Here is a 19,276-nt window from a genome sequence, read left to right on the forward strand (position 1 = left end):
GTAGAGCGTTTTGGGCGTTACTCGCTCAAGTACCCTGGCTATGTGTGCTCGATGAGTCGGCTGTGAAAGCGAGATCGATGTTGCAGTACAACACTCGTCCACATATGCTTCAATGCGCCCACACGGCCCCCGGCTCGGAAGAGACATTATATCTCCTGCGGCAATCACGAGAGATGGTGCGGCATTTCCTAAAATGAGGTAGTGGCATTACCCTTCAGACCCCACCCTTGCTCAATCTGCCAGAAGCAAACCCCCACTTCCAAAAGCCTCAGTATAACGTCACTGCTTACAAACAGCCAGCTTCATGTTATAACGGCATGTCCACTTCAGGATAAACCCGACCTCTCTAACTTCCACGCTGGAATTCATTTTCCGACTTCAATTCAACTCGATTGATAATCATACCCATTGAGCCCCAACCAGAGGTCACCATATAAGAGTGCAGACGAATCTCATCCAACGCTTTTCCCCTTCACCACCAACAACAACCTTCAGCTCACGCCCCCAATGTCTGGCAAGAAATTCTTCATCGTCGGCGCCGGCTTCGTCGGCTGGACGCTCCTCGACGCCCTCGTCGCCGCCGGCCACACCGTCACAGCCCTCGTGCGCCGCGAATCCCACGCCAAAGACATCGAAGCCTGCGGCGCGCGCGCCATCCTCGGCGACCTGCACGACGCCACCCTGATCGCCGACACAGTCGCCCAGCACGACGTCGTCTTCCACACCGCCACGGCAGACGACCTGCCCTCCGCGCAAGCCGTGCTGGCCGGCGTCCGCCGGCGCGCCGAGCGCGGCGACGAGACCGTCTACATCCACACGAGCGGCACCAGCTTGCTCGCAGACACGTCCGCGGGCGCCTTCAAATCCGACAAAGTCTACCACGACAACGTGCAGGCCGAGATCGACAGCCTGCCGGACTCGGCGCCGCATCGTCAGATCGACCTGGCGATCCTGCGCGAGCGCGCGGAGCTGGCGAGCACGGGCAAAGCGAAAATCGCCCTCATGATCCCGCCGCTGATCTACGGTACGTCTCACAACCGTCTCACGATCCAGCTGCCGAGCCTGGCGCGGTACGCGCTGAAGCACGGGCAAGCGGCGCACGTTGGACAGGGCAAGAGCGTCTGGTCTACCGTGCACGTGCGGGACCTGGCGCGGGGCTACATGACTGTCCTGCAGCACCTGGAGTCGACGCCGGGCAGCGCGTCGGCGGACGCGAACCCGTACTTCTTCTGCGAGAACACGGGGGATGCGGAGCCAAGCTGGGGCGAGATGGTGGGGGTCATGGGGGGTGTGTTTAAGGAGGCTGGGAAGGTCAAGGAGGCGAGCACGAAGGTGATGCCGAAGGAGACGTATGGGGATGTGTTTGGGCCGGAGTTCACGGAGGCGGTTGTCGGGTCTAACAGCAGGAGTCGGGCGGTGAGGTTGCGGGAGCTGGGCTGGCAGCCGAAGGAGAAGTCGTGGAAGGAGAGTCTGGTGGAGGATGAGCTGCCGGCTATTCTGAAGGAGGATCTGTCAGCCTACCAGGGCTATGCGGGCGCGGTGGCGTCTTAGAGGCTGAGACTGATATATGAAGAGACTGATAGATGGAATGCAAGGATTCTCTCAACGTGGATCATTTTCTGAACGGTAATTTCATCGTCCGCTTATTTCTGCTGATTCTACACTGTTTTTGCTCATTTTGTTCATGGCAATCTCTCGTTTGGGAGGATCTCGCAATTTCTGGCCTCCAATGTCAGACAATCATGGAAAAAGACAAAGCCCATATCGGGTCCGTCGAAAAGAAGAGAAGTGAAGCAAGAAGCTTTCGCTTGAGCAATTGAAGTCTCTCAGAGAGAATGTCAGCCACGCGGTCTCGGCGCAAAGGGCGTAGTGTGGCTCAGAAAAGGTCAGCGGCGATTCATTCCAGCCGCCAAGCGCTGAAGCATCTGATGAAGACACGGATGTTAGCAATTGCCTCCAAAAAGCTTCGGGTGTTCAGCAGGGGGTCACTCACCGCAACACTTTTCATCGTCATCTCATAGGACAACTGAGCGCTACGAGCAGCGGTCTGCGCCGTCTCAGCCGAGATCTGTGCTTCGCGAGCACTGATGAGCGAATCGTTCAGAACCTGCAGTAGTGATTAGCCAAGATCTGTACCATTATGTGAACAGCAATCCCCACATACCTTCGCGAAGTTAAGCATGCGCTCCTTCCTGGCAGGATCACTCTCCATCTGCGCACGGCCGAGCAGCTTCTCAGACAGCGCTTGCAGCGATCTTCTGCCATCGTAGTCGGCATGGCTACCAGTCGTCATAGCGCTAGGGGCGACCGAGGCGAGAGACGGTGCGCTGCGGAGGGCCGGGTGAACAGACTCGACCGGCGGAGAAATGGTGGGCATCTTCGTAAGCGGAGGGACTCGGGGGCTCTTGACCTCAGGACTAGCTTCAGGCTTGTGAAACGTATTGTAGGGCTCTTTGAAAGTGCTCCGCGGTTTGGCGCTGTCAAAACTGTCTTTGACTGGAGGGACGGGTGGGATCCCGCTGTTGCGGCGATCGCGTCGCCCTGAGAAAAGGCCATTGATTTTGTCGAGCACGTAGCGACCTTTCGAGTGCGAACGGGGAATCTAGGTCAAAATTTTAGCTCAGACCAAAATGAAAGTCAAACATTGTGTAATACCTTGTTCAAACTGATTCGGCTGGAGTTGCCAAAGGGATGAGACCGGCCCCTGGTGGAGTCTTCCGACACACTGAAGGCTCTCATGTTGGACGTGGGCATCTTCTGCGGCTTTTCATGCATAACAGCATTTGGACGACTTCCACTGCTGGTATTCACCTTTTCTCTTGCCGCCCGGACTGATCCAGGAAGACGTGCGCCCAGAGTCGGGGATGATTCTCGCTTTGCGTTGGAGGTGCGGACCTTGTTGTCGTTCTCGTTCGTTCCCAAGAGTCTATGAGCCCCACCAGGCGTACGAGACGGGTATCCGATCGATCTGTGGACTCCAGTTTGAAGATCTTTTGGCAACGGGATCGGCGGAAAGCTCTCCGGGTCCATGCCGAACGACTTCCCAGTTGACCCAGCTTCACATGGAGGAAACGGTGTATCTCTCATGGATGCGGTGCTGTCAGACCATTTGCTCCTGACAGTCTTGCTTTTGGATAATTGTGAGTTGGCATCGTCGTCTTTGCGAGTAACCAAGGGAGCTTGGGGTTGGCTGGCGCCTCTAAGATGCGGGTCGTGCTGGGTTGCTTTGGTAGTAATGCCTTCTTGCTTCGCAAGAAACCTTTCGGCAACGGCAGCATCTTCAACGAATGCAGCGCTCTTAGGTGCCTTTTCGAAACCAGATTTCAAACGCCAAAACAAGCGTGACAGATGCTCGAGGTCAGCCGCCGTTTCAATGGGTCCATGGCTGCCTTCGAGTATACTCAGGGTGCGCGTAATCTCTTCCTTTGTTTCGTCATCGAGACCAGCTGATCCACATTGGCTAATCAAAGCATCTTCGCGCTTCGCCTCACGCAAAAGGTCGAGCAATTCGTACTTTGTGTCATCATCGATAATGCTTCGGTGGCCTCCATGGCCATTGTTGCTAAGACCGTTGATGTCTTCGATGACAGACAAGCGCTGAGCAAATGCTGAGAACTCCGTAGGCTTGATGACGATCTTCGGATGGATCTGGTCCTGCACGCTTCTGCGATCGGGGGAGGATTGCGGTGGGAGCAGAGTCTGCGATGGAATTGTCTGCAGAGGACCAGTAAAGGGGCTGTTTGATGGAGGAGGTCTGCCCAGTATGACCTCCGACTCGTCAGAGACTTTGAGCGCCTCGCCGCCATGTTGACCACCAGTTGCTTTAGGCACATTCTTCAATTTGTAGCCATGCTTAACATAGTGTAGAGGCTGGTCCGATGGTGTCGCTATTTCTTCTTCATCTTCGCTTGTGGACCCAAGGGTGCTGTCAGGTGTGGTGGCTTTGCTCCGATCGATAGCATAGGTGCTGTCACTGAGAAACTTGGTGGGTACAGTACTGGTGGTAGACGTGCTGCCGTTGGTATTCTCTCTCCTAAGTTGACGACGCTTGATTCCATGGTCCAAGACCTTGAGAGGGTCGGGACAGTCGATGCGGCGGCCACCAAAGCTGAGGCCTTTCCTTGACACTGGCTCCGGGATGCCAGAGCTGCGGCGGGCCTTGATATCTACAAGCGTAGCCTTCTTCTGATCTGGCAATGGAATGCGCGAGGCAGTCTTCTGAGACTTGACGGGGGTGATTGCGACGGCAGCAGGCACTGACATCATCGAATACCCATGTGAGACACTGGTTGGGCGAGGGCGAGAAAAGCTGGCCGGAGATGGACTGTGAGGGCGAGAGTCTCCTATTTTGTCTTGCGGAAAGTCAGGTTGGCGTGAAGTAATTGCGTTTTCACTGTGCAGTCGCCCAATGTTGCTGCCATCGTCCACATGTTGGGGAAGAGAGCTCGTGCGCGGCGGGTATTCCAATATCATGCTATCGGGAGACTTGACTCCAAAGTCGCGCTCAGAAGTTGGTGGGCCAGCGGTCATTGCATTATCCGGCGCTTGAGAGACTTCTGATGCACTGATGTAGGATGGAGTCGACGATCTTTTGCGTGTGGGCGTGTCAGACGGAGTGGAGTCATTGCTTGCTCGCTTTGGATTAGCGATTGCAGTGAGCTGCGCAGCCGAGCTCACCATCGAGGCGGCGCTGGCAGAGAGACGGCCCGAGGGTAGAATGGTTTCGCTCATTGGGGACCGAGTAGGCGTCGATGTGATGATTGGGCTGGAATGAGTTGTTGGAATCAGGGTTGGCCACTCGCGCTCGGATCCGGCGATCGACAAACGGAGGGGTCTTTCACTGGCATCGATCAAGCTGCGACTGTCCCTGGATGGACTAGGTGCACTAACCAGAGAAGCAATGGGGCGAGAAGGCAGAGGCTTTTCTGCACGAGTCTGGTGTGTCGCTTCGCGCGTGGCGTCAAATGTAATCTACGGATTCTGTCAGCCAGTGAATTCGAACCTTGTAGGAGATCGAGGTCACGCACCAGAGAGTGTTCACCCGCCACGTTCTCGCCTTTGCTCGGGGGAAGAGATGGTGATGGGTCGCTGGCAGAGTTCTCTGCCCAAACGGTAGACTGCTTAGATGCCACGCTCCACTTGCCAACCGGAGGTGTCGGTGTAGCAAGGCCGGGACGGGGCAACCTGGATGCCGGACTCTGGGAGGGTGGGACGCTCCTAGTTGAGTGTGGCTGTAGTCGACTCCGCTCAGTCGATGGCGGAGTGGACAGTTTGGCAGCGGATGCCTTGGTGGGAGCTAAGAAGCGCTGCGAGTGGCGTTGGGCATCCTTAGCAAGGTTGATGGTGGGAGATGGAGCGGTGTTCTCGCGACCTGAGGCAGGTGAAGATTGACCACGTGCAAGAGACCGCCGGTGCTGCGTGTTGGCGTCACGCTCGGCGAGCGGCATTGCGGCGGCGCCAGGTGTGGCAACAGCTTGTTAGCACGTGGGCGGCCACGACAGACGAATCGTGGGTTGGACAGCCGTATGAATGGTGGTGACAGGCGGCGACGGAGCGGACTGCGACGAAGAAAAGAATAGGCGCGATGCCGGGACAGAGAGAGATGAAGACGGTGCTGGGGTGGGACGAGGAGTGCAGAGAATGCATGTCACCACTGTGCCTCGCCTTCCGTCACCGCGGCAGGAACTGAGGCGTCCTTGCGAACAAACGGCAGGCGCGATCTCTCTCCTCTGAAGAGCCAGACCCACCTCACGGATATCCCTCCACCTGGTGGATCACTAGACCTTACCTGTGGGAGGACATTGAACATCTCTAACTTGCTCTCTGCTCGTCCTGCTTTACGAATTGTCAATAATCACATGTGACTTTAAAGGCGGGCAGAGAGCTTTGCAGCCATTGGAAACAACACAGGCGCCGCCGGTTCAAACAAACTCGAGACTCTTCCCCACATGCATGCAGCCATTGTGACACTATGCATGGCGGCATCTCAGCCGTCTGTGTGTTTTGAACCACAAACATTGTGTGACCCAGATGCAGACCGGACTCGCCTGGTGTTGAGGACGCGTTTGCGCGCTCAGCAATACTCGGGGCGACTGCGTGCGTTTCTCGCCGTCGGCAAACCGGCTGTCGAAGTTCGAGCATGGGTTCGATCAGATTGACCTGATTATACTACACTCGCAATGCGAGAAGACGTGGATCACGTCGCACAGCAGACGGAGGTGAAGTCGCTCGTCTGCCGCCCTAAACTTCCTTGGTCCGCCCTCCACCTCCAATCTCGGGCGCGGCACTGCTGACCGAGATTCTTCCCCACACGCCAACCAGCTTCTCCTGGCTTCTGCGCGCGCGTTGATTTGCGACGCGGACACGGGGCACCTAATAAAATCTTCAAACTGCGTAGCCGCCTCTTCCCGCCGTACAACAACCACTCGACGGGACGCATTACCAACATGACCCCCGACTACAAGGAGGAGAAGAAGTCGTCCGTCACCGACCTGCAGGGCGGCGGCATCTGGGAGATCAACATCCTGACTTTCTTGGCTCCGGTACGCCCCCGTCTCATCTCGTTTGAGCACCGCCGAACAGGAATCTAACACCTCAAACAGGTTGCCGCTTTCACGTGGTGTGTCCTGCAGAAGAGGCAGAACTTCTTCACTCCTTACGGTATCCCGGCCTATCTCACGGACTTCCTCCTGCAATGCTGCACCATCCTGTGCGCCACTACCGTCTACGCGGACTCGCCTCAGACACTCACTGGCCTTCTCCTTCTGCCGGCCATTGCTGCTTACCTGCAGCCGAAGTCTGAGTCCGCTGAAGCCACTGAGACTGAACTCGCAAAGCAGGACCAGAATGAAAAGGAAAAGTCGAAGGACGACGAGGCCAAGGAAGCTGATCCTCTCCCCGTCAAGCCCTTCATCACCAGCTACCGTGGTGCCATGATGATCATCACGTGCACTAGTATCCTCGCCGTCGACTTTCCCGTCTTCCCTCGCCGTTTCGGCAAGACCGAGGCTTTTGGTACCTCCCTCATGGATCTCGGTGTCGGCTCCTTCGTCTTCGCTGCCGGTATCGTTGGTGCGCGCCAGCAGCTCAAGGAAGACTTCGCTGGCATCAAGAAATCCTTCGCCACCCGCATGAAGAACGCCCTTCGTCACTCTATCCCTCTCGTCGGTCTCGGTCTCATCCGTCTCGCCATGGTCAAGAGCCTTGACTACACCGAGCACGAGAGCGAGTACGGCGTGCACTGGAACTTCTTCTTTACGCTTTCCCTGCTTTCTCCGATCTTCGCCCTGATTCAGCCTGTCATCCGCTGGATCCCTTCGTACAGCACCGTCGCTTTCATCATCGCTATTGCGTACGAGCTGCTCCTCTACATGACCCCCCTCAAGAAGTACATCATTCTGTCTCCTCGCATCCCCGGCGACTTCCTCTCTCAGAACCGTGAGGGCGTCTACTCCTTCATCGGCTACTTCGCCATCTTCCTCGGTGGCATGGGTGCCGGCGAGGGCATCCTGCGCCGCGACGAGCAGCCCGCCGCAGACCCCGTCGCAGCCCACAGGGCCGCCAAGGACTCCCTAGACGAGGACGCGGACTGGCTCGCCTCCGTGATCGGCTCCTCTGAGCAGCAGGCGGAGCAAGAGAAGCCCAAGGACTTCAAGCCCGAGGAGGCCCTTCAAGCCTTCAGTGCCCTGCCCCGCCTCGCCGTCATCCACCTCTTCAAGTGGTCCGGTATCTGGTTCGTCTTCTCGCTCTGGGCGCTGTGGAACTACGGTCCGCACCTGTTCGTGTCGCGCCGCATGGCCAACTGCGCCTACGTCTGCTGGGTCTGCGCCTTCAACTTCGCCCAGCTGCTGCTCTTCTGCATCATCGAGATGCTCTTCTTCCCCGGCCTCTACGCCTCCAAGAGCAAGGCCGTCGAGAAGTCCCGCATCGCCGAGGCCACTAGCAAGGTTCTGAATGCTTTCAACCGCAACGGCCTTGTGCTGTTCTTGCTGGCTAATGTCCTCACTGGCGCTATCAACCTCTACGTCGAGACTTGGCACGTCGCTGACCCGGCGGCGATGGCTATTCTGGTCGCTTACATTGGCACGCTCTCGACTGTCGGTGTGCTGCTTGACCACTTTGACATTTCTATCAAGTTGTAGACAGTTCCGCTTGGGGCACAAGTGGGGGAACGCTGAATAGTCAAAATTGGGGACATGGAAAATTTTGTGGAAAAACGTAGCATTGTAATCACATCTGTAAATCACCGTTAGATACTTCAATGAAAACAACATCAAGTCATGTCGCAGGTCACTTAGATAGAGCGAGATAGGTCACTCAGGTTGACATTCGTAAGAAACATTTCGTGTACCGAAAAAGACGAAAACGACGGTGATGCAACCCTCCCTCCCTTCAAAGACCGTCCATCATGCTATCCGTAGGTAAAAAGGAGCCTCCCCCGAGGCAATTCCCTGGAATCCAAACGCCCAGCGCTATGCTGTCCCCAGCCGCGCCACCAACATGCCAGTCCCTCAAAAACACCAGGACACCGTCTCCTTCAGACCCCTCAAAAGCCAGCCGCTAAAACGAAATCACTTCTTCACAGGCGCATCCTGCTCGACCATGTCCGCGCCCCTCAGTCCTCGAGCTCGCTCGGTTCCACGTGCCTCGCCAGCACCTTGCGCTTGAACTCCTCCTGGTTGCTATCCCAGAGCAGGGCCGCCTCGCCATTGAGGGGGGACGCACTGTCGATACCACGTTAGCAAACTCCATCCACCCATGAATCCGTCATACGCCGGAATAGCCAGTAGGGAAGACTCACTTGTTCGGCTCCCCCAGCAAACTCTGCACGCTCAGCAGCACGCTCTCCGTGTTCAGCGCCGCGCTCCACGCGCCCTCCTTGCCCTGCCCGCCGGGCTTCAGAATGTCCAGGCAGATGCGCCCGCTCATGTCGACGTTCGGGTGGTAGATGGGCGTCTTGAAGAGCACCTCGGGCGGCGCGTAGGGGTAGTTGGCGGGGAAGGCGAGCGTGAGCTTGAAAGACAGGGAAGCGTAGGGCGTGTCGGCGGGGCCGGAGAGGGTCGCGTTCCAGCGCGTTAGGTCGGCGGTCGGGAAGGCGGAGATGCCGGGTGTGGGGGATGTCATGAGGGTCATGAGTTCGGACTGCAGGCTGGAGGGGAGGTGGTGGGTTAGTTTGGGGGGTTTTGGAGGTAGTAGTGGGGGAGGGGAGGGTTGTACCGTTTGATGACATTGCCGTTGGCGGGAGCGGCGGCTTTGGTGCTTTGAGAGACGGATGGTGTGGCGCTGGAGGACATGGTGGAGGCGCGGCTTGCCATTTGAGTTTGTGTAGGTGTGTTTGAGGTTGGTTGGTATAGAGCGAAAGCCGCCGGAGAGGAAGAGTGATCGGAAGCTGGCGGGGCTTTGTTCGCGCGGTTTGAGGGACGTCGGGTCTGGACGTGGGCTTGATATGGGGTATTGATGAGATGGTGTGGATAACGTGAAGAATGTGAAAGAATAGACAGTGGATATGATAATGCTCCGCAGGCGGTTTTCTTCTCTTCGGAGGTCCAGATGCTGCGTAGCGGGCAGCTGCATGGCAACCGGCGTAAACACAGGGTCTCGTTTCTTGGCGCACGTAGACGCCAATCGATACGCGCCTTCTCGCGACATTTGAAACGCCTCAGAAACGACGTAGCGGAACAAGATGGAAGAGCAAGAAACCATTCTGTGGAACTGTTTCTGTTGAATGCTACGAAAACTAGCCCTGCGCTGCTATCATTGTGTTGCCATCATTCGCTTTTCCAACAACTTCCGTCTGCAATGTCCAAACCCATTACACCTCTCCTAGCCAAAAGACTCTATCTCGTCAATGTCTCAACAACTTCATGAGCCTACTCTTCGACTTCCTCGGCCGATTATCATCCTCCAAAGAAACTTTGGCCTCGGCCTTGCTCTCTCTTGATTTCTCCGCGACCACCGTCTCATCACTCACGCCTCCTTCACTCACCAGATTGCTGGCATTCCTCACGCTCTGACTTCTCCTGGCTCCAGAGCTACTACTTGGCCGATTTTCCGCAGGCGTAAGCAAAGGACTGAACGGGCGCTCCATCGTCATCGTGAAAGCTCTCAGAGCGCTCCTCTTTCCTGTCGATGGGAGCTCGAAGTCCGCCGGCAGGAGTTCCGACAGAGGCAGACGAGCAGGTGGTGGCTTCATCGAGCCGTGCCTATTCTTCCCACCACTGTGCTTCGTACTGCTACTGCGGCTGCTGCTGCTTGCCGACGACTTTGGCTGGGTCGAAAGCGGTGCCAGATCCTCTTTGCCGCTGCGAGAGCCCGCGATCGAGGTGTAAGATGCAGAGCGCTTGGACGAGGAGAAGTTCGACGTAATGCTTGCCATGCTGAATTTGCGAATGACGTGGTTGGCGGAGCCGCGGATTTGTTCGGAGCGACCGATCGTCATGCCTGGGTATGGTAGCAAGTGCTTTGTCCAGACGTCACTGAGCAGTGTTTCAAGTCTTGCCCGGTCAGCTCGTCTGGGGGCCAGGGTTTGGACGTGGCTCGGTGTTGCTACCGATTGCGAGCGGGGTATGTGGATGCTGCTCGTCGAAGCGTTGGTGTTCGATGTATCCAGTGCCTCTTTGACCGCCTGCGTATTCTTGATGATGACTTGGTTCAAGTCCGTCGTCGGACCCACAGTGGCAGTGCGATGAACGCTCATCCGCTTGACGAAGCTCCCGGGTTTCCCGAACGTTTTCCCAATGCTCCTAAAGTCGCTCACCAGTGGTGAATGCAACTCGAACACATTGCTCATGCCTTCCGCAACTGCCTGACTCTGCACTTCGATCCGGCCGGCGAGATGATCGCGCCACACCTGCGCTTCGACCATAGAGCAAGCTGTGAGGATCAATTCGTACATGCGAGCCGCGTGCTCGAAAACAATCTTCCACGAATGCGGAGCTGTATGGCACTGGAGGCCTTTCCCGTTGTCGGCTTCTTGCAACGTAGCACTAGCGAGAGCTATTCCAGCGAGCACGGCGTAATTCTCTGATTCTTCGTCTGCCGATGCGAGCAACAGTGTCGTCTCGAAGAGTATACACATGACATATCTGCCCTTGATAGATCCGCGGCTCCGGTATGCGATGTGTAGACAGCCGCATAGCTGGACAGAGCCGAGGAGCTGCAAGAAGACCGATCGAGGCACTTGGTCTGCGAAGGTAAGACGGTCGCCCAATAGCCAAGTCGTTTTCAGCATGCGAGTCCTGGTCGGGTTCTCCTTCGCTTGGTTCATGGTATCGCAGGTCAGGTGGAGCTCGCAGAGAAGATCTTGGATCAGGGCATGAGCGTCAGGATCATCGCAAACTGGCGTGAGTTTGCACAAATCGTTGAACAGAAGCTCATATCTAGGCAAGCGTTGAATCGGCTTCGGGTCCCTGTCAGCTGAAGTGTACAAAGTAAAATGACGGTGGAACTGACCTTGATCAGCAAATCCTTGACTGTCAACGCCTTCTTCTGATTCTCCTCCCTACTCTTGACCGGGTTCACCGTAGCACTCAGGACCTCAATGGCGCGATCAAACTCCGACCAACTAGCGATGCTTTGCTGTGTCTCTTCGATATCTCGAACCACCAGTTCGTAGTTCGCACCGTAATCCGCATAGACCTGGAACTGTGGCACCTGTATCAAAAGCAAAGCTCAGCAAGTGTTCTTCGAACGATCTCCCACTTATCCAGCTCATACGTAATTCTTGAACAGCCCGGCAACCGACGCAACTACTTGCGGAGCGCAACGCAGTACTATGCTCTCTCCCTCCTCGCTTCGAGTCAGGTTGAGTGAGCGTCGCGTTTGGCGAATGCTTGTTGCCAATGTTCCGCGCTTCGGCGACATGGTACTTGATTGCCCAGGGACGATGTCGACACTATGCCATCTTGTATGCAGGAGCTTCCGCGATGGAACCGGATTCAAAGCTCTGGCGATCTGCTGATCATACTCGGCGAATGGCACGACGCGGTAGAGGGCACCCAGCAGTTCGTCATGCAGGTACAGCATCTTGGCGATGGTCTTCTGAGCGGATGGACGTGCGAAGCGTAGGGTCGAGTTAGGATGGTGATGACCGAGAAGTGTGAAGTAGGCCTAAGTTGTCAGCAGCGTACTAGTCAAGAGGAAGGCACTCGTACATTCGAGAGCGCCTTCAGATCGGCGACATAGCTCTCTTCAGTCCTTATGAGCTCTTCCAACTTTTTCCTCCTCTTCCGACTTCGCAACCTGGCCGCTTCATCTAACACCGAGCGCTGCGTATCCATAGATGGTCTAGGGTCAGAAGCAGACATGACACTGCTTCTGTTGTGCGTCCGCCTCCATTTGCTCGTCCGCCTGGATAGCGGTGCTATGCTGACGCTGGCCAATGTGACTGTCGCAGACTTGACTCCTGCCACGAAGCCGAGCGAGGAAGTGCTGGAGTACGATTTGGCGTGCGAGGGCCGGGTACGTAGTGGGCTGTCGTCAAAGTCGTCCAGTGTCCAGCGTTGGCTTCGAGGCGTCACCGAGGGTGGCGGATACTCTCGTTTGCGTCGACGTAACGTGCTGACCCATCGGCGGAAGGGCTTGGGAGAGCCATTTCCTGTTGGGCCGCCCTCCGTAGGACATTCGGTCCGTAGCTCATTGTGAACAACGCTCCGGGCAGAGGTGGAATCGGCGGAGCTGGAAGACGGCGTGATAGCCTCTACGGGAGAAGACATATTCGTGCGTGAAGAGAAGAAGTAAAGTTGCTGGAAGATTGCAGCTTTAAATGGTGTTTACCTGCAAGTAGTCCTGGCAGGTGCTTTTCCCTCTTTCCTGCTTTGTATAGCTACTCTGCCGTAAGGTAAGGCCTTGCCGTCGAAAGGCATTGCCGCAGATGCGCCTTCCCGGACTTTTTGAGAATCATGAAGCCCCAAGGTCATTGATGTGAACTCTTGAAAATGGTTAAGGTACCTAGCCTGCTCGAACATTGGTTCTGGTAAACTCTTTATAGCGAGTAGTTTGCGTGGCTGACTGCAACTGCGCTACCAATACCGGTGTCTTGTTGTCCATGAGGACTCCTTCTGCTCTAGATCACAGGGCCCTTCTAGACCCAAGCCAAGCATAGAGGCGCGGGGGGTCTATCAACGATTTTGATGACAAGGGTTGAATCCTCTCCTCGTGCTCCACATGAAACCTGATTTCCCCGTGCGTTTCGCATGCAGGCCACAAGCGCCAGTGACGTCGCCGCAACTCCGCCACGACACCAACGTCAGGGAACACCCCACCATGCCCGCCTCCACGTGCCCTGATCCAAACAAACCGGTGCTGTCTGCTGGATAACTTTGAGTGACAGAACAACAATTGCTTCCACGCCCAAAGGCTCCTTTCCTACCAAGTATCGTCATTGACTCTTTTACACACCGAGAATCACCAGCGAGCCATCATCCACACATGCTGAGAAGAACTTGATACATTAAGCGACGAGGCTCAGACTAGGCTTCGGGTTTTACAAACCTCGCCTACACGGGCAGAAAAACCTAAGAAAGTTTCCACGATGGCACCTTCAGGCAAACAGCCACAGCGCGAAGGAGACGATCAGCCCGCCGAGATGCAAGGAAATGTTCCCAAGGTCATGATCGAACAGGCCGAGGCCGCAGCATCCAGCAATAATGCCTCGAGCTCTCAGGGTGCTGGCCGCGATGTGCCAGCAATGTCTCACCACGACTCCATGGACACCACGTCTTCCGAGATGGATGTACCTCCGCCGGCGTACGGCGAGACCTATGGAACCATCTCGGACGACCAGGAGGGCGGTACCAAGGCCAGCATGGGAGATGACGGCCGTGTCAACATTAGGATCGACCAGTACTCGCGGAATCTCTCACACATGCTTGTGCCTGCTCTCAGGCATCAGCAGGAGACATTGAATCAGCAAAGTCCTCCGCCACCAGCGTACATTCCTCCGAGTCTCGGAGGAGAAGAGGGTGTTCCTCCACCTCCGCCTATGAACATTGTCATCCAGGTTGTTGGATCTCGAGGTGACGTACAGCCATTTGTGGCTTTGGGCAAGGTCTTGAAAGACACATACGGCCATCGTGTGAGACTAGCGACACACCCTGTGTTTCACGACTTCGTGCAAGATAATGGTCTAGAATTCTTCAGCATCGGTGGCGACCCTTCAGAATTGATGGCATTCATGGTCAAGAACCCCGGACTGATGCCTGGCTTCGACACCCTCAGAAATGGTGATGTCGGAAAGAGGCGAAAGGAGATTGGCACCATGATTAGAGGCTGCTGGAGAAGCTGCTTTGAGACAGGCGATGGGACCGGGCCGGCCGCTTCAGACCAGACCACGGAAGAATGGTCGAATGAAGGTGCGAATCGGGTCGAAAATGCAGCGAAGCCATTTGTCGCAGATGCTATAATCGCCAACCCTCCCAGCTTCGCTCACGTGCACGTAGCCGAGAAACTCGGCATACCGCTCCACGTCATGTTCACGATGCCCTACTCCCCAACGCAAGCCTTCCCGCATCCGTTGGCGAACATCCAATCGACAAACGCCGACAAGAACCTTACGAACTTCATCTCCTACGCGTTAGTTGAGATGCTGACCTGGCAAGGCTTGGGCGATTTAATCAATCGGTTCCGTAGCAAAGTTTTGGGGCTTGATGACATTAGCCTCATGCGAGCACCCGGTATGCTCCAGCGTATGCGTGTACCTCATACGTACTGCTGGTCGCCTGCGCTCATTCCCAAGCCAAAAGACTGGGGCCAGCACATCTCCATCTCTGGTTTCTACTTCTTGAATCTCGCCACCAACTATACCCCTGACCCCGATCTGAACGCTTTCCTGGACGCCGGGCCTCCTCCCGTCTATATCGGCTTTGGGTCAATCGTACTGGACGACCCTAATGCGATGACCAAGACTTTGTTTGAAGCAGTCGAAAAGACGGGTCAACGTGCTCTTGTCTCCAAGGGGTGGGGAGGCATGGGTGCGGACGAGCTAGGCAAGCCTGACAACGTCTTTATGTTGGGCAACGTGCCTCACGACTGGCTGTTCAAGCATGTCTCCGCGGTAGTCCACCACGGTGGCGCTGGCACAACAGCCGCCGGCATCACGGCAGGAAGGCCTACACTCGTCGTGCCTTTCTTTGGCGACCAGCCCTTCTGGGGAGCCATGGTCGCTCGAGCTGGTGCCGGACCGGAGCCCATCCCGCACAAGACACTCACCGCTGATAACCTGGCAGAGGGCATCAAGATATGTCTCAAACCAGAGAGTCAAGAGCGAGCCCATGAGTTGGCAGCCAAGATTGCCAAAGAGCGCGGCTCTGACGTGGGAGCTCAGAGTTTCCACCAGTTCCTCGACATGGATACTCTGCGTTGCTCTCTCGCTCCTTCGAGGGCTGCTGTCTGGAGCGTCAAAAAAACTGACGTCCGCCTCAGCGCCATGGCGGCTTGCACGCTAGCCAACGAGGGCCTACTGAATTTCAATGAACTTAAGCTCTTCCGTGCGCGGGAGTATGAGACTGATGACGGGCCGCTGGATCCCATTACTGGTGGTGCAACGTCGATCATTGGCACGGCCAGTACCATGATGATGGGTTTTGCTGACATGCCCATTGAGACGCTGAAGGCCCTCAAGATCCACCCGGACGCTACGAAGAAGAAGCCCAAGCCTTCGAAGGGAGAGGATGTATCTTCTGAGGTTGTTGACGGTGCCGCTGGTGAGAAGCCAGCAGTGGGAGGCTCCAACGCCTCCACCGATGGAGCCAAGCAGAGCGAGGGCCCTTCTCCTGCCGCCAGCCGCTCCGGCTCATCCTTCAATTTCCAGGAGTCCCTATCGAAGATCCAAACACCCACATCACCTGGCAGTAGAGCCTCGTCCATCGCAGGCTCCCTGAACAAGCCCGACGACGGCAGTTCCAGCTCTCGCTCCCGCAGCCAAGGCCGCAAAGGCGACGACGCAAAAGCCGCGAAAGACCCCAAGAAGTTCCTCGAGACCGCCATGGGCACCGGCGAAGGCGTGCAGCGCATCGTCGGCGCGGGCTTCAAGTCGCCCATGGACTTCACCATGAACCTGTCCAAGGGCTTCCGCAACGCGCCGAAGCTGTACGGCGACGAGTCTGTTCGCAAGCCAGAGAAGGTCACCGATTTCAAGAGTGGTATCCGCGCCGCGGGCAGGGAGTTTGGCTTTGGCATGTACGACGGCATTACGGGGCTTGTCACACAGCCGATGAAGGGCGCGCAGAAGGAGGGCGCGGCGGGCTTCTTTAAGGGTATCGGCAAGGGCATTGGTGGTATTGCGCTCAAGCCTGGCGCTGCCGTGTTCGGAATCCCTGGCTACACGATGCAGGGTGTGTACAAGGAGATGCAGAAGGCGATGGGCTCGAGCGTGCAGAATTACATCATTGCGGCTCGCACTGCGCAGGGATACGAGGAGTGGAACGGCGCCTCGCCCGAGGAGAGGGCGGATGTCGTCAGGCGCTGGCAAATGATCGAGCAGGAGGTCAGGAAGAAGAAGAACCCTGATGCGGTCGTCAAGGAGATTTTCGAGGAGGCTCGCCGGAAGAGGATGGAGAACCATCCGCAACCCCAGCAGTCTGGCGCTTCTGCCGCTGCTTCCAGTACACAGCAGTCTGCTTCGTCAGGTCAGGATCCAGACGCGCTGGAGGCTGCTATCCGCGAGTCAATCAGGCAGACTTCGAGAGGCAACCCCGAAGAAGACGCTGCGATCGAGCGTGCAATCCGTGTCTCGATGGCCGAGCTTGCGCGTAACAATGGTACTGCAAAGCCGCAAGACGGCGAGTCGGAGGCCCTTCGTAAGGCCATGGCAAGCAGCATGGAAGATTCCAACCGTGGCGGTCGAACAGAAGACGAGCGCGACGAAGAGCTCGAGCAAGCGCTCGCCAACAGCCTCAGGGAACAGCGCAGGCAATACGACAACGACGATGATGATAATGATGAAGAGTATCAGCGAGCGCTGAAGGAGTCTCAGCTTGCAGCTGACCAAGCTGGTGAAGGCAGCTCCTCGCGATCTTACGATCAGGGCCACCTGGGTGGTACAACCAGGGAGCAGTACGAGCAGTCGGCTGCTGCTGGGAAGGGAGAGAAGAGCCAACAGGAGCAGGATGAGGAGAGGATCGTCATGGAGTACGTCAAGAAGCAGAGTATGCTCGAGCAGCAGCACTCGAGTAAGGAGAAGAACGCAGGCACTGGTGCTGATACTGGTGCTGGACCTAGTGGTGGACAGCAGGACGATGTTGATGACGAGGACCTGAGGAGAGCGATGGAGGAGAGTTTGAAAGATTCAAAGGGAGCTTAGCATGATGCCCTGATGGTTTTCTTTTCCTTACATCCGCAGGTAGTTTTTGAGAGATACCCCCGGTCATAAACATCACCTTTCGATGAAAACGTTATCCTTCGTAACGAGATTTTTCAACTACTTCGTCAATGTGTAAGAATTGATGCTGCCTACATTGATCGTCTAAAGCCCGACATCGATATTGTGAGACTTTATTGGAGAGAATATCCTAGGCAGTTTGATAAAGTCCACGTTCCATTCATCGGATCTCCGACCTCGCTGTCCGTGCATTCTCATCGAATCTCGCTGATGTGATCGGCCTGCTCGGCGATGACATCAGGCCCCAGCCGACGTGCCAGCGATGATCGCTCCTCCGATCTCAAAGTCTCCCTCTGCCGTTGTTGTCGCATCTATCCTTTTTCAAACCATACATTCCATATCTGTCACAATGTTTGCTTCAAAGGTCTTCCGTCCCGCGCAGCAGCTCTCCAGGGTGCGTTCACTTCCAAGCCTCTGCAGCCACCCAATGGCTGGCCAGGGTAGCTCTCGGTCATCATAGTCCATCCGCTGACACACCTTGCAGCACGTCCGCCACTACGCCTCCGAGGCGCCCAAGGCTGCTGGAGGCAATGGCTTGATGATTGGCGCAGTTGGCGCCGCCGCGCTTGGAGGAGGTTACTGGTACACCGCTGGCCGTAAGCCCGCCGCCGACGCTCCCGCCTCGCGCGATGAGGAGGCCAATGTCCCGGCCCAGGCTGGTGACCGCGCCGTCAAGTGCTTCACTGGCGGCGACCAGGGCTTCATCAAGCTGCCGCTTGACTCTGTCGAGGTCATCAACCATAACACCAAGAAGCTCCGCTTCAAGCTGAATGAGGAGGATGCCGTCTCCGGCCTCAACGTCGCCAGCGCCCTCATCACCAAGTACAAGGGCCCCGAGATGCAAAAGCCCGCCATCCGCCCTTACACCCCGGTCTCTGATGAGGATGCCAAGGGCTACCTTGACTTCGTCGTCAAGAGGTATCCCGGCGGTGTCATGTCTGAGCACATGCACAGCATGGCTCCCGGCCAGTCTCTCGAGATGAAGGGCCCCATCCCTAAGTACCCCTGGGAGGCCAACAAGCACGACCACATTGCTCTGATCGCCGGCGGCACTGGTATCACACCCATGTACCAGCTTGCGCGCGCCATCTTCAAAAACCCAGAGGACAAGACCAAGGTTACTCTCGTTTTCGGCAACGTCACCGCGGACGACATCCTGCTCAAGCAGGAATTCGAGGACCTCGAGAACAAGTTCCCCAACCGCTTCCGCGCCTTCTACGTCCTCGACCAGCCTCCCAAGGACTGGCCTCAGGGCAAGGGCTTCATCACCAAGGAGCTTCTCAAGACGGTCATCCCCGCGCCCAACGAGAAGGACGTCAAGGTCTTCGTCTGCGGTCCTCCCGGCCTCTACAAGGCCATCTCTGGCACCAAGAACAGCCCCTCCGACCAGGGCGAGCTGAGCGGTTACCTTGCTGAGCTGGGCTACAGCAAGGACCAGGTCTTCAAGTTCTAGATGTAATATTTACGCATGCGTGGCGCCTACCATAGAGCGAAGATGTACATTAGATAGAGCCACATGGAAAGCAATGATTCACTTTGTCAAGTCACGAAGAAGTTCAAGTGTTTAGGCGGCAGGAATGTGTGTCAATACAGGTGCGGTAATTAGTAGCAGTCATAAGCTGCCTGTCGTCGCCCTGGAGAGATCCTGCTCGTGCCCAAACCATGGTGCCCGGTCGTCAAGTCGCCGGCAGGGTCAAGATCACCGGCAGGTTTGCACCCGCCGGTATCGTCAAGACCCGCCTTAGACTGCGCCGGACACCGTCCGCAACGTCCCAATACCCTGCCCACACCATGGTGCCCGGTCGTCAAGCCGCCAGCAAGGTCAAGATCACCGGCAGGTTTGCACCCGCCGGCATCGTCAAGACCCGCCTTAGACCGCGCCGAGGCCACCGACCGCAA

The 19,276-nt window shown here is 56.5% G+C and overlaps 6 protein-coding genes across 6 annotated transcripts; 4 read left to right on the top strand and 2 right to left on the bottom strand.

The window, feature by feature from the left end:
* Positions 1-507: 507 nt before the first annotated feature.
* WHR41_06195 (uncharacterized protein) lies at positions 508-1,551 on the top strand (the record flags this gene model as incomplete). Its single annotated transcript, XM_069374800.1, has 1 exon — positions 508-1,551. The coding sequence occupies one exon, from the start codon at positions 508-510 to the stop codon at positions 1,549-1,551; it is 1,044 nt and encodes a 347-aa protein (XP_069228087.1).
* A 4,807-nt stretch (positions 1,552-6,358) lies between these two features.
* WHR41_06196 (uncharacterized protein) lies at positions 6,359-8,141 on the top strand (the record flags this gene model as incomplete). Its single annotated transcript, XM_069374801.1, has 2 exons — positions 6,359-6,542; positions 6,603-8,141. Exons 1-2 carry the CDS (start codon positions 6,447-6,449, stop codon positions 8,139-8,141), a joined length of 1,635 nt encoding a protein of 544 aa, XP_069228084.1. The 5' UTR covers positions 6,359-6,446.
* Positions 8,142-8,208: 67 nt separating this feature from the next.
* WHR41_06197 (uncharacterized protein) lies at positions 8,209-9,548 on the bottom strand. The gene is made up of 3 exons (XM_069374802.1): positions 9,217-9,548; positions 8,801-9,148; positions 8,209-8,723 (listed from the first exon to the last, which is right to left on the bottom strand). The coding sequence occupies exons 1-3, from the start codon at positions 9,312-9,314 to the stop codon at positions 8,615-8,617; spliced, it is 555 nt and encodes a 184-aa protein (XP_069228085.1). The 5' UTR covers positions 9,315-9,548; the 3' UTR covers positions 8,209-8,614.
* Positions 9,549-9,701: 153 nt separating this feature from the next.
* WHR41_06198 (uncharacterized protein) lies at positions 9,702-12,713 on the bottom strand (the record flags this gene model as incomplete). Its single annotated transcript, XM_069374803.1, has 4 exons — positions 9,702-11,398; positions 11,452-11,652; positions 11,716-12,108; positions 12,153-12,713. 4 exons carry the CDS (start codon positions 12,711-12,713, stop codon positions 9,845-9,847), a joined length of 2,709 nt encoding a protein of 902 aa, XP_069228091.1. The 3' UTR covers positions 9,702-9,844.
* An 818-nt stretch (positions 12,714-13,531) lies between these two features.
* WHR41_06199 (uncharacterized protein) lies at positions 13,532-17,299 on the top strand (the record flags this gene model as incomplete). The annotated part of the gene is made up of 1 exon (XM_069374804.1): positions 13,532-17,299. The coding sequence occupies one exon, from the start codon at positions 13,532-13,534 to the stop codon at positions 17,297-17,299; it is 3,768 nt and encodes a 1,255-aa protein (XP_069228092.1).
* A 360-nt stretch (positions 17,300-17,659) lies between these two features.
* WHR41_06200 (uncharacterized protein) lies at positions 17,660-18,830 on the top strand (the record flags this gene model as incomplete). Its single annotated transcript, XM_069374805.1, has 2 exons — positions 17,660-17,771; positions 17,862-18,830. Exons 1-2 carry the CDS (start codon positions 17,727-17,729, stop codon positions 18,828-18,830), a joined length of 1,014 nt encoding a protein of 337 aa, XP_069228105.1. The 5' UTR covers positions 17,660-17,726.
* Positions 18,831-19,276: the final 446 nt, after the last annotated feature.

Source organism: Cladosporium halotolerans (assembly GCF_011745625.1).
Source record: "Cladosporium halotolerans strain TM138-S3 chromosome Unknown Sca22, whole genome shotgun sequence".
Lineage (NCBI taxonomy): Eukaryota > Fungi > Ascomycota > Dothideomycetes > Cladosporiales > Cladosporiaceae > Cladosporium > Cladosporium halotolerans.